Source organism: Capra hircus, chromosome 14 (genome assembly GCF_001704415.2).
Source record: "Capra hircus breed San Clemente chromosome 14, ASM170441v1, whole genome shotgun sequence".
NCBI classification, from domain to species: Eukaryota; Metazoa; Chordata; class Mammalia; order Artiodactyla; family Bovidae; genus Capra; species Capra hircus.
This window is the reverse complement of record NC_030821.1, coordinates 73476564-73491542: the sequence shown is the minus strand read 5'-3', so window position 1 is coordinate 73491542 and position 14979 is coordinate 73476564. Positions and strand designations below refer to the sequence as shown.

At 36.2% G+C, this 14979-nt stretch overlaps 1 protein-coding gene across 6 annotated transcripts in view; it reads right to left on the bottom strand.

Annotated features, from left to right (window-relative positions):
- Window positions 1-14979, bottom strand: part of PHF20L1 (PHD finger protein 20-like 1) — a 69829-nt gene that overhangs the window by 16960 nt on the left and 37890 nt on the right. For all 6 annotated transcript variants that reach the window (XM_018058578.1, XM_018058583.1, XM_018058579.1 and 3 more), the window contains 4 exons: window positions 13901-14089; window positions 13423-13620; window positions 6969-7025; window positions 5657-5764 (listed from right to left, as the gene is read on the bottom strand). In XM_018058578.1, coding sequence (XP_017914067.1) covers window positions 5657-5764; window positions 6969-7025; window positions 13423-13620; window positions 13901-14089 — 552 coding nt within the window. The remainder of the gene's footprint in view (window positions 1-5656; window positions 5765-6968; window positions 7026-13422; window positions 13621-13900; window positions 14090-14979) is intronic.

Genomic DNA, 14979 nt, shown 5'->3' with positions numbered 1-14979 from the left:
AATTTGCTTAAAATAACAAAGTTAAACACTGGCAAAGATGTCACTCAAATAAAATCCCAACATAGCCATTTCTCACACACACGGACTGAACACAATCTTAACTTTATATTATGTAAACTAATTCTGGTAATCAAAACATCTGTCAACCCACAGTTGTATGGAATAATTATAAAGGATTGTTTAACTACTATTTTCCATAGCTTCATTTAAACTAACAGATAACTACTAAGGACTTAGTATGTTAACAGACACAAGAAAGGAAGAATGCATAGCCTAGAAAACAATATTTAAGGCAAGGAGGTCAAAATTAACAACACAGCATGAAAATTAAGACTCAGAAGCTAGACTGCCTGGGTTTCAATCTGCTTTTCTCCACTTACTAGCCATGTGAGCTTGGACAACTCTCTTTTATCTTTCTGTTTTAGTTAACTGTTTATAAAATGGGGCTAACAGGCCCCACCATGAAAGGTTAATGTGGGGATTAAATGAACTAGCATACGTAAAATGCTTAGTATCTGGTACATAATAAGCATCACAGGATATGCAAACCTGCACTGAGTGGTAAAAGGAAAAGAATTTTTTAAACTCCTTGATGGTAGTAATTGCAGACTAAAATACATCTTCTATTAGGAACGCATGCAGTAATAATGTGAATTCTTTAAAATTTAAGATGTCCTTAAAATTTCAAAGTTATTTAAAACCCCCTATTTAAGTTTAAAGAACACTCTTCTAATTTAATCACCTGGGGGAAAAGTGTCATTTGCAAGATGAATTAAATAGCCCAGAATAAATTTTCCTCAAATGTAATAATTAATTGCAAAGATGCTAGTGATTACCCGATCTAACACCTGCTGTGTACAAAGAGCAATGCTCCTATGCATTGCTAGTCTTTACCAGGACTCTGTTTTCAAAGTTAAAAAGATTTTCATTTATAGATGTGATTTTACAATGCAAAGATATAAGGTTCTTTTTAATTAAAAAACATGCAACCTTTTTTTTTTAAGGTTTATTTCTTTAATATGTGCTTAGTTGCTCAGTCATGTCTGACTCTTTATGGGCTGTAGTTCACTAGGCTCCTGTCCATGGGGATTCGCCAGGCAAGAATACTAGAGTGGGTTGCCATTTCCTCCTCTAGGGGATCTTCCCAACCCAGGGATCAAACCCATGTCTCCTGCATAGCAGGCGAAATCTATACCTGCTGAACCATCAGGAAGACTATGGCTCTTTATAAACAGTGTCGCCATAGGTCATGGTGGGCTACAAGTCTGAAATGCAAATTTTCTCTGAACTTGTCCAAGACTTAAGTCATCCCTGGAGAAGGAAATGGCAACCCACTCCAATATTCTTGCCTGGAGAATTATATGGACAGGATAGCCTGGAAGGCTGCAGTCCATAGAGTAGAAAAGTTGGACATGACTAAGCGACTTTCACTTACTCATCCTAACCATTCTCCTTTCTTTAAGTCATTGCTTCCTGCAATCTCACGTGCAGTCACTATCCCTCACTCTGCTACCAAGTATGGCCTGCTTCTTACTTTGTTCTTCATCAGCCGCTCCTTGTTGTCTGTTCCCCACTGTCACAGGTGCTTCAGTACAGGAGACTCTGCATCTGCTGCAGCGTACTGGAACAGTCCTGTTTGCTGACGCGACGTTAAGGTGACTTAAAAAAAGCATGGCCCTTCCTGCCCTGACGCTTTGCCCTGACGCTTCAGTGTCTCCACTGGAATACCCAAGGCAGCCAAATACGCTCAGCTAGTTCATCTGGCATCTGGCCTGCAGTGTGACACTTGGCATGCCTGCATTCTGATATATCATCACAGGAGAGAAGTCACTAAACAGGAATCTGTGGTTCCTGGTTTCTATTTACCTAATTTTTGGTTCTCTCCGGTATGACTTCCAAAGAGCTGTCTATGAAGGGGTCGGGTCAGACAGAAAAGCTGAGGAGCAAGGCAGAGTGTTTGGGAAGTGAGTTCCAGTTTTTCAATGCCATTTTGATCCCACATCTTCAAATTTACTTTAGAGTTTGAGAATACAGAAACTTTATATTCTGTGGGAAGATCAGATGCTATTTTTGACCTACAGAGAGAATTAAAATCTGAAGAATTTACCAACAATGATTACAAATTCTGAAAGTACCTCATTGGCTTCATAGTTTCTGAAACTGTTTTTTGTTCAAGTGTCTGATGCGTATGGGGGGGAAATGAGTATGTCATAAAGCCGGTAAATACTACAAAATGCTCAGATAGCCACCATGTACTTTGAGAGAGCATCACTGTCACTTTTGGAAGGTTCCTTTGTGCTACCTTCAATGTGAACTGAAAAGTCCTTTCTCTACCTCACAGGCAACACTAATTCTGAATTTCTATTTATCATTCTCCTGCTTTCCTTTATGCTTTTGCTACATCCATTGCAATCTCTAAAAAATATACTGCTTAGTTTTACAACTTTTAGATGTTTACATAAATGAAATTGTAAAACTGTACATGTTTTCCTCTGCGACTTGATTTTTAGTTTATCCATTTTATTCATGCGATTCCAACGGGTATCATCCCTTTATTTTACACAGTGACACAGATCCCACTGAGAGACAGGTGGGCCCAGGCCAGTGCCAGTGCTGCCATCAACATTCTTGCACATGTCTTCTGACAGACTGTGTGAGTTTAGTTCGGAATTTGAGGTCAAATCCACTCTCATCAGAAAAACATCGCGGCTTTCCCATGGTGGCTGTACCACTGCCTCCACCTCCTCGGCACATCTGATACCTTTTACCTCGTAATTTCTGCCAATATGGCAGACAGGAAATAGATTTCACTAGGTTCTGCAAGTTACATTAGGCAGCTTCGCCTAAGAGTGTGCACTGTCTTATATAACCACTTTCAGGTTTCCACTTCTGTAAAATACCTATTAAACTCTTTTGTCCATTTTCCTACTGGGTTTTCTTTCTCTTTTTGATCTGTAAGGGCTTGAAATACATTCTGAATACTAATACTCTGTCAGGTATTTATGTTATTATTATTTTCTTATGGTTTGTGTTGTTTTTTTACTCTCTCTGTAAGGCTTTTGATGAACCAAAGTTTATTTCAGTCTAGTCACATTTTCAACCTTTTCTTTTGGGTTAGCATTCTTCATTTAGAAGTTTCTGCCCAAAGAGCACAAAGATGACATTCTATACTTTCAAAGTTCTATAGTTCTGTCTTTCACATAGGAAGTCTCATCAGTATCAGTCTGATTGTTGTACATGGTGTAAGGCTGGAGTCCAGTTTTACTGCCACTATATGGATTATAAATTATTCTGATACCAATTAGTTACCTACCAAACTAAGATGTCAGCTTTGAACAAACTAAGTTTTGAAATATGTATGATCTGCTTTGGATTATTCTGTTCTTAACACAGTCTATTCCTTCAAAATACCTCCCTGCTTTGATAACTGAATAGTAACTCTCCTTATTCTTCTTCAAGAGTGACTATCTCATTCTTGGCTCTTTACTCTTCCATGTTAAGTTCAGAATCAGCAATGAATCTATAGATTTATTTCAAGTGGCACCTTTTCAACAGCAATCTACTACCCCATGAATATGAGTCATTTCCCGATTATTTAGGCTTTCTTTATGTTTCTAAATAAAGTTTTACAATCTGCTATTCAAAGTTTTTTTTTTTAATGTAAGTACACACGGATGCATCAAATGGTTTTTCTACATTTATTGAAACTATGTTCCTGTGGTGAATTTCCTTAATTCATTTTCTAATGTCAAACCACTTTGCATTCCAATCCTATACGGTCATATTTTTAAACATCCTGCTAGATTTAATTCCATGTGTTTTGCCTCTTTGTCCACAAATAAGAACGGCCTGTGACTGCCCTTTCCCATACTGTTCTCTTCTGATTTTGAGAGCAAAGCTATTTAAATCAATTAAAATAAACTTTGGGGATTCCCAGGTGGTTCAGTGGTAAAGAACCCACTTGCCAATGCAGAAGACCTGGGTTCAATCCTTGGATGGGGAAGACCCCCTGAAGGAGGAAATGGCAACCCACTCCAATATTCTTGCCTGGGAAATGCTATGAACAGAAGAGCCTGGTGGGCTACAGCCCATGGGGTCCCCAAAGAGTTGGATACAACTGAGTGCCTAAACAACAATAATAACAAACTGAATTTGGAGTTGTATCAGTTTCCCAGAGCTGCCCCCAACAAATTACCACAAAACTGGTGGACAGAAATAACAGAAGTTTATTCTCTCAGTTCTAGGGGCCAGAAGTCTAAAATTAGGTGTCATCATTTAATTTTGGCATTTTTCATTTCTTCTACCTTTTTTTTTAGTTCATTAATTTCTGTTCATATGTTTATTATTCATGTTCACTTCTACTTTTTCTGGGCTTAATCTTTTCTAACCTCTTAAGCTGGAGGCTTAGCTGACTTTGAGCCTTCTTTCCTTTTATAAGCATGTATGGCAATATTCTTCTTGCAAGTGCAATCTTAACTACATTTTCAAGTGTTGATACATGTATAATATTTTCATCACCTGCCAGGTTCTTAATATCTTATTTTCCCTTTGGCATTGTTCTTTCATCCATGAATTATTTAAAAATATTTTGCTTGATTTCTAAACATATAGGGCTTTTTGTCTTTTCAGTAGTGATTTTAAGATAACTCTCCAGGCAATAATATTGGAGTTGGTAGCCATTCCCTTCTCCAGGGGATCTTCCCAACCCAGGGATCAAATCTGGGTCTCCTGCATTACAGGCAGACTCTTCACCATCTGAGCCACCAGGAAAGCCCTTAAAATGTGTTGAGGCTTGCTTAAAGTTGCATCCCATAGTCCATTTTATCTGAGTCTATTTGAAAAGCTGTCTACTCTGCAGCTGCTGAGTTCAGTGTCCTGGACAGGTCTGTTGGATCAACTACACAGCTGCCATCTTTCTTATCCTTACAGACACTTCTGGGTTGTGTTAATCAATTACTAAGAAAGATATGATGATGTTATTCAGTGATAAAACTTAGAAAAATGTAAAGTGAACTCAATCTTTATCACTATATGGTAACCTATCTCTAAGAATGATTTTTGCTTTAATGACTATTTAGTGACAAGCTATTGTTAGAAAAATCATTTGTTTTTTCTCCAAGCTTTTCTAAAAATATTTTCCCTCAATTCTGGAAAGCTAATTCAAAGGACCTTAAATTCGAGATTGAGAGAAATTCCTTCACGGAGGGGTACCTGTTCAGGGTACCTAGTCCACCATAATGCTGGCAATGAAAGACTCTAGTCATTGCGAGGACTAATTTACAGACCACTTAACTTACTGACTGTAGCTAAACAGGCAAGACAAAGGAAGGCTACTAGACGAACTGCTCAGCTCTTAAGAACATGGGAATACTGTCCTACCTCCACTTTGTAAAAGAGGAAAGCTAAAAGAACCTTAGAATATTAAAAAATGGGAATCACCATTTTAGCCTAGAGTCAGCCTTCTGTATCCACAGGTTTTGCAACTGTGGATTTAGCCAACTGCAGATCAGTTTTTATTTCCACAGATGTATGCAGAGCCTACAAGTATGAAAGGCTGACTACACCATGCCATTTGATACAAGAAACTAGAGCATCTGTGGATTTTGGTAACTGCTGGGAACTAATACCCCAGATACTGAGGAAGGACTGTACTTACCATGCTGCTTAGATTTCTTTTTCTTTTTCTTCTTCTTCTTCTGCTTTGGTTTGTAGTGATCTTTGTCCCTCTTCTCTTTTCTTTCTTTATCCTTTTCTTTTCTCTTACCTAAATGACAAAAAGGGAGTCAATTAGTAATCATGACTGATCCCGAGGTGTTCCTTTGTGGTTAACCTAAAAGCAGCATTTATGGTTTAATCAGCTATTCCAGTCACCTGCCCAGAGTGGATGGATTCAATTAAACTGTTCCTGTCATGAGTCTGGAACTCCTGATTAGCTTACTGGGCTATAAGAGGGAATCTTCATTAGCAGTGTTGAGAAATCCCAACTCCTGACACCTTAAAGTTAACACAGACAGTAGTTAAAATTCTTGAATGAGTAATGTAACTCAGTTTCCTGATGTGGCAAGAAATATACTCCACAATTTAAGAAAAACTTGACTGAGGAGACTCAGCATTTCCACACAAAATTTAACAAGAAAATGTATTAGAAGATTAAAAAAACTTGAACTTTTTTCTTTTGGAAAAATATTTTAAAAACTAAGTCAAATTCACAAATAATTCCTGCAGTCTTTCAATATTTTCCACATATATAAGAATGAAGATAAAAAGCACAAAGAAGTAAAAACTCATTAAACTAAATTTTGTCTTAAAATTTTAAAATATTTCTTTTTTCTCAATCATATGCACTTTAAAGAAAATGAACAGATGTTAAAACAGTATCCTAGAATACTTTATTTAAAATTAACTCATCACATATATTCAACTATTGTCCAACTCAGAAAGGTTTAGCCCACAGCTTATCAACCACATTGAACCAACTTTGAGTAACTCAAGCTCCAGGGAGCTAATTTGTAGAATATTTAAGACTATTATCCATTATTCCAAAACTTACAGTCATGATAGCACAGAAGACAGAAAAGACAGCAGAAAATTTAGTATCTTTTTATAAAGAAAGTACAAAAAAAAAAATGGCTGGGAAAAAAAGGCTACTTTAATTTACCATCCATTCTCTAAGGATCAACAATATTAAATGGCACCATATTTTTAAACAGTCATAATTTCAAAGATGTTCAAAAACATCAAGTTCTCAGAGAAAGCCTTAGGGTTCGTTGACAAAAAAATACACATACTACTACAAGACATGTATTAAGAAACAACATATTTGGAGGTGAATAAACTAATAAACACTGAAACAGAGGATCACTTACACCTACAGGAGCACTAACAGGTAAAAAGTAAGGGACAGACTACGTCCTCCCACTGCCAAGCCATCTACAGTCTTTTGCTTAAAGATTACTTTCTGTTCATACCAAATGCAGTTGAGCTTTTTTCTTCCAATTTCACTTTTTTTTCCATTTTCGATATTCCTGCAGGTTTAGGGGAAAAATACGTAAGTTTAGTCAGAAAAGGTTAAGAGTATGGGACAATGTTTTAAATTACAATTGCTCACAAAACTCTACCAAGACTCTTTTCCCCTAAAGGTCTACATTATTGCCTGAACTAGTAACAAAGAAGTGGTATTTCTTACTTCAAAGAAATAAGGATGATGTTTGGTTCTTCAGACTATTCAGATTAGATTCCTAGTTCCACCATCTATTAGCTGCACAGTCTCGAGGAAATCATTTAATCTCTCTGTGCTTCAGTTTCCTTATCTACCAAATAGGAATAAGAGTATCTACCTACTACTGTTATCAGCACTACGTGAGTCAAAATATGTAAAATGATTAGTGTCTGATAAATAATGAGTGCTTTTTTTCACTTTTCTCCATTATGGTGGAGTAATTTGAGACTGCATCATTTCTAGAAATAGCATAAATGTGGGTCTAAACATAAAAAAATGTCAGGGTGAATGCACTGGGCAATCAGTTAAGATCAACTCTGGCACCACAGCCTTTGGCAACCCAGGAAATGTTGGAATGCACTCCAGCAGTAGGTCCATGTAACATTTCTGCTCCTGTGACAATTATGACAAAATGCTATTCCCATCACCCAAATGAAATATCAAATTTCATATTAAATTATACTGGCTTTCAACAATCTGCACAAATTTTTTAAACTAATATTTAACCTCTGTTGCCTAGAACAAATGAATACCTCTGAACTCCATCGAATGTGTTATTAGGTAACGAGAAAAGCCAAAACAGAATTATTCTATAAATCATTTTTGGTCTTTATCCAAATGTAAGATATAAAGGCTTATTAACACAAAAAAAATATTCAACTTAATGGCACTTAGGTATTATAATCTAATAGTCCAAAATACATTCTTAAACCAATAGTACACTTCAATAACTGTGTTGCTGACAAAACACACACTAAACCAAGCTTCTGAACTCATATTCAGCTATTTCCAATGCTAATATCTTCTCTGTGTCTAGGGTTAATCTAAGAAAAAGACTCTAGTACGCTTAAATACAATTTCAGTCTATTAAATTATGCTCTAATATTACCATTTATGAGTTCTTTGACTTTTAAATCACTCCAATAAGGTATCAAAAAGCTAGCATTTGATTCACCTTACTGTAAATAATTTACATAAATTAAATAAAACACAACAAAAATTTAAAAATACCACTCAACTTGAACTAAATGTTAATGGGGTGCTAATAATTGTTCCAAATTCAATAAAAATATTGGTAATCTCCCTGATAAAAAGATTTCTTATGACCAAAAAATGAAAAGAACATCAAAGAGAAATGAGATTAAATTTCCTTATTATCAAGACCGTTGAACAAATGCCTCATTTCCTTTCACTAATCACTGCTTACTAACAATGACTGCACCACACCATGAAATTTTCAAAAATTTAATGCAGTATTCTTGACAATGACAGGGCATTTACGACAGAAACAATAAGAGATTTGCATTCTAAATCTTAAGTGATGGTAGAGATACACCAGAAGCAACCCTTGACTATGAGTTTTGCCCCTGTAGGGCCCTAATCTCTGGGAGCACTGAGTCTCCAGTGTGAAAGGTGAAACACGTCCAGAATCCCCTGCGTGCAAGCTAAGCCACTTCAGGCATGTCCGACTCTTTGCAACCCCACAGACAGGAGCACAACCAGGCTCCTCTGTCCATGGAATTCCCCAGAGAGGAATACTGGAGTGGGCTGGCGTTTCCTACTCCAGGGGATCTTCCTGACCCAGGGATCAACCCTGCGTCTCTTATGTCTCCTGCATGGCCGGCGGGTTCTTTGCCACTGGCGCCACCTGCATGTTGCGCCTGCGTGTTCAGTCACTGGTCTTGTCAACTCTCTGCAGCCCTATGGACACAGACCTCCAGGTGTCTTTCTGTCCACGGGACTCTCCAGGCAAGAATACTGGAGTGGATTGCCATGCCTTTTTCCAAGGGTTCTTCCAGACCCAGGGATCAAACCTGCTACTCCTGCATCTCCTGCGTAGCAGTCGGGTTCTTTACCCACTGAGTCACCTGGGAAGCACCTGGGGTGATTCAAATGAAAGGAACAGCCTTTCAGGGATGCCTTTTCTGGCAGGAATGTGTGGGATCCCTCAGGCACTTGGAAGACAAACAACATTGTCCTGACCCTCAGCTCCGGAACACAGGTCAGCACAGCAGAACAGATACAGAAATTATAATATCAGAGTGCTTTCAGGAGGATCCGTTCTACTGTTTTCACATGTTCTGGGGGGTCCCAAACCTTCATATTTCTTTTTTTTTTTTTTAATTGGAGGAAAACTGCTTTTCAACATTGTGTTGGTTTCTGTATTTCTTAACTATAAAATTTCAAAAGTAAAACTAGGGAACTGAGAAAAGCTTGTCAACATTTAAACAAGGATATTAAAGTAAATATTCCTATAGGCAATAATGACAGGACTTTTAAAAACACTCATGCACAAATAGATTTAAAAATAGATCTATTTAAGAATTCCATAAAAGAACAAATGTCATTTTACGAGACGCTCTCTACATTGTCTTTATTTCACCATGCAGCAGAATTTGGGAACCACAGTACTAGGTTATTAGTTAACAGAATAGTGATTCGTAAACTAAATTTTATCAACAGAACTTTTTCAAACAAAATACTATATAATGGCCTATATATATTACAACTCCACCCCTACCCCTGGCCAAACAAAAAACACGATAAAAAACAAATGGAGCTATCCAGATTAAAGCAAGAGAGACAGATCTCTGAGCCATATCTGCTTTCATGTCACGGAAAGCCCCATAATGCAGAGTGGTTTCTTCAGTGTGCTAAATATCTGATTTTTCCGGCAAAAAAAAAAAAAAAAAAGAGGCTATCCCTGAGACTCTCCATGGAAACCCCAGGCTTTGAATAAACCATGAACATTTGGTGTGGGGGTGGAAGTAGATTAAGGAGTCTCTGGTTGTGGTTTGGTTTGGTTTTGTACAATTCTGGAAAAAAAAAAAAATTGAAAGCCACCCTAAAACAAAAAGGCTTTCAGAAAATAAATGTGAAGTTGGTGTAAGATGATGGACTAACCACCAAACATTTAAGATGCGATGCCTGCACAGCACCGGGCACAGGCGACTCAGCGACTCAGTTTGATTGTTGGCCCATCCTTTCATACATTGAGCTTCCAGATTTAAACTCCTTAAAGAGGTCAGAGTAATTCAGTAATTGTCATATGGACATCCAGGAGATAAATAAGAAAACCAGCCAACATTCCCAGTTAGCGACAGAACTAATAATAATAGAACTAAGACTCTATCCTTACCTAAAACTGATGGACTCTGTTAGATAAAGCATTCTGAAAAAAAAAAAAGAACAACGGCACCAAGTTTTACAAGGGCACCAATGACTGGTATTCTTGTAATGTGGGCAGCAAGGTATTTTTAATCTTGTTTATAGTCATATTGCACACATGCTTCCCAGTAGAAGACTGTAGAAGATTAGCCTAAGTTCATTATCTCTACTAGAAAATACCTAAAAGCAAGTGTTAACCTATTGAGAATAGGTGTATATAATAACTGCATAATCTGCATAGTATCATCAGTTCTTTATCTTGACTGCTAAACTCAGCAGTGAGAACATAATCTCCCACAAGAAAAAGTAAAACTCTGTTAAACTATTCCACAGTTAAGGACTAATATCCTCAGTCATTCTAAATACTCCAAGAATTTCAATTTGGAAAAAACACCCCAGAAAATGTCTTTGATACAAGCTCTGGGAAATAATGTTTTCTACAGAAGTTTTAAAACTCAAGAGTAACAAAGCTTACTTTTATAATTAAGATGGAAATGAACCAAGTAAACATGAAAAAAAAATAAGATCAAACAGAACAAAAACTCTTGGTACTCTGACTTCAGATGGAAGAAAACTTGGGGTGCAGAGAGAAGGCCTACAAACACTGCAAACCATTTTTGAGAGCAGCTAACAAAAATGTTAAGAGAAAAAAAGTGCGCAGACCACTGAGAATTTCCATGCAAGTCAGACAGGTTCACAAAGTTTTAATCAAAAGGTGTCCAATTAGAACACAACTTGAATTCTATTATTTCCCTCAAAAAATAAAAAATTAAAAGAGGTTAAGAGAAACAATCCCTCCCAACCCCACATTCAAATACATTCAAATATGTTGTGACTGTGTTCAACCCTAATAAACAAGACTTTCAGTTAATTAACATTTAAAAGCATGCATTTCCTTGATTTAAGCAATTAAAGTTGCCAGTCATCACCATACTTAAAACGGTTGTCACTCTTCATCGAACTTACAAACTCATCACATTATAAAACCAACTCCTCTCTACCTTTCACTTTCCAAAAAAATTACCTTGCTACTTGGACTTTCTCAAAAAGTTATTTCTAATACTTAAATGGGGGAAAAAAATCATGCCTTACCTCTACCCCAGTGCATCTTAATCATTACAAGAAACAAGAACCACACCTCAATGATAATTACCTGTTTCTCCACAAATATGCTAGAAATTCTGGAAACAACAATACTAGGCTAGTATTCTGATTAGACACAAAATCACTGGAATCATGGATTTCCATACACAATCACTACTTTGACATTTTAGGATACATCATCCAGCTAGCATAACTTAGTTATTAATATACACCTATTTACACTGGTCTATCTTTCAGTCTTGTTATTATTAGAAAAAATTACACATATAAACCAAAATACAAATATTTTCAAATGCACAACTATAAATAATCTCCCCAATGAATATATAGTTTAACTTGAACATATTTTTATATATTCAGTACAGCAACAAATTCCATATTGTCAAGGCACTCTTAAGAACTTCACCTCTTGAAGAAAAGTATCTCAAAGGTTAAGGGTAATTCAGAAATCTTGTGAAAACAGGGGAAAGAAAAATCAATTATCCACAGATAGAAGGGGCTTTTAGAAAGTGTCCAAAGACAATGGATAAGATTTGGGAAATGACAAGAAATGCTTCAAAGCCTACATATCTCCAAGTTTGGGCATTGGTTTTTTTAAAAAATCCAGATATGGAAACACTATTGCATGTAAAATAACTTCAATCTTTTTTGATTAATGGACTTGTAGAACACTGTATATTTACTATTAGTTACATTTTTACTTTCAAAGAAGGAATAAGAAGGTAATGGCAGTAATGTAAAAAGCATGTTTCTTTAAGTTACTTTAATATCCACCAAAGGCCACCAGAAAAGAGCAAGCTCTATTTCATACTTCACCTAAGGATTTGATAAAATGACTTCAGAGAAGATGCTATTAAAATCAATTATCCCCAGTGCTCTTTGGCTGCAAATCAAAAACAGTTTTATGTTTTTTCCCATTTCAGAACTGACTCAGTTCAGATCTCCTTCATCCATCTAATTCTAAATTAGTAACTTACTGGAAAGGTATTAGTATTTGCCTTTATTTTTGAATTGTACATACTCTATGCTTGAAATTAAAATCCTATAAAATTCCAAATAAAAGGATGTAAACATATAATGGAAATACAAATTAATATTCTGTTACATTAAAATACCAACTTGATAGAACACCTCAGAAAGGTTTCAAATAATTACAAGTATCATAAAATAATCAAAAAATGTCTTCTAGAGCATGGTTGGTTTTACACTCGGAACTCTCAAAATAACACTATAATCAATTATGGTTAAATTTGGGAGATTCTGCTCCAAAATATGGGACTATATTTAAGATAAAAGTATATTGTTAACTTAAGCTAAGTGTTTCTTAAACATTAAGTTCTATTACAAACACTGGAAAAGACCCCAATGCTGAGAAAGATTAAAGGCAGGAGGAGAAGGAAGCGACAGAGGATGAGACGGTTGGATGGTATCACCGACTCAATGGACAGGAGTTTCAGCAAACTCCAGGAGATGGTGAAGGACAGGGAAGAGTGGAGTGCTGCAGTCCATGGGGTCATAAAGAGTTGGACACGACTTAGAGACTTAACGACGTTCAGTTAACTTATGCCAAGTGTTTCTTAAATTCTATTAAAATTTTTAAACCTATAAAGTACTGACCCTGTTAAGTATTTTCTGGCTTCAAAACCAAGAACTTCTGTGATTATATTTAACTCTAGTAATTCCTACTTAGTAGAAACGGGATATAAGAAAAGAGTAGGGAGAAGCAAGTCAAGCGACAAAATAACAATTATGTCCAGGAAAAATGGTGGACAATGGTTGCACAAAATGACTGTAAACCCCATCTTCCACAGCTGTTACATAAAAGTTATTTATGAGGAGGAACAACATATTAAAAAATGTAATTTATATATCAAACTCATTTTACCATATAAATGCAAGCCTAGCTAACTTTGTAAAAATGAATCTTTTACCTGAGGCTGCTGGAGCTCCTCTTGCATCAGTCACTGCTTTGGAAGAAAGATTTGTAAGCATCTGTGTATCTTCCTTTTCTGCTCTGAGGCATTCATTATGGTAAGAGGGATCTGGGGCTAGCGGTGTTGTGACTTCCGAACCACGACTTAAGTCAAGAGGGAGACAGGGTCCCAATGACAAATGTGCAACGTCAGGTACTACACAGAATAAAGAACGCAATATGTTAAGAGATGTACACTGTCTCAGTTAATATCAATGTGGATTAAAATGCTACATAAGTTAAACAGTGCCTCGCAATCAACAAAGAAGGCACTGAACGAATATTTGTAGAATCAAATGAAGTGCTTATCTACAAAGTCCAGAGATCTTAAGAAGAAAAAAAAGCAGAAATCTATTAAATTTTAATAATCTTTATCTCTTAAGTGTTTTCTTTGTCTTCTTTTACGTTTGGATCTATAGGAAATCAATATACATTACCCTCTGGTCCTGAAGACTCTTGCTGATTTTGAGAACTGATGGAGAATACTTTCCCATCAGTGGCTGGAGAGGGAGGAGAAACCTTTTCTACAGAATCATCAGGCATGGGCAAGGTGGCTAAACGCTGCGATCTTCTTCTCCGCTCACTATGCTTGAAAGGTCTAGGGGGGTTCACAGGCTGTGGAGGACCTAGAAAAAGATCTTCAATGTTCACGAAGCAGATACATGCCGGGATCATCTTATCATATTTAAGGAGAAAAAACGGGAAAAATGATTCAAATTCTGCCCTCTGATGCTGTTAAGGTATCCACAAGGAACAGCACATGTTCCAAAAGGAATCAAAGGCAAAAGCTGCCCTCATTCACAAGGGTTAATCAAAACTTTTAAAATCTAAAGCCTACTAGAACCAAAAGAAAATAACATGGAACATTCATTTCAGGTAGTTTCCCATGGAAAAAGACTACAGTTTATTCTCTAATTGCTGATTGTTGTTAGTTGCCATTCTTCCTTTGGGAAAATTATCTCTGTATAGCCACAGATTTCTTAAAAAAAAAAAAAAACATATATATATATATATTCCTTTTGCTATATTACAAATCTAGAATCTCTAAGGGAAAAAAAAGACGGGCATCGGTAACAAAATTCTGACATGCATTGTAGAGTTAGTGCTTTACTTGCTAAAGTAAAACTAATGTAAATAATTTTATCCCACCCTCATTCCCCCAAATGGATTTTTGTGAACATATGTTTGGGCCTGATTCATTAAAAAAAAAAAATAAATTGAGCACAAATAACTTTAAGTACTCACTATGGGCAAAAAAATGAGAATTTTTTAAAAATATGACAGTTCTTGCCCTCAAATGTTTTTTGTTTTGTTTTGAAAAACTCACTGAGTCACTTGAGCATCTTCTAGCTATATATTACACAAAAGCTTGGAAATTCTTTTTAACCTTTCATTTTCCTTCTACACAGCACATAAACATTTTGATTATTTAGAACAGGCAGGACTACATAAGCCAATATATTTATGTTAATTGAGAAGGAGAAAATAAGCGAGGTCTAAAAAAGTTGATGCTTTG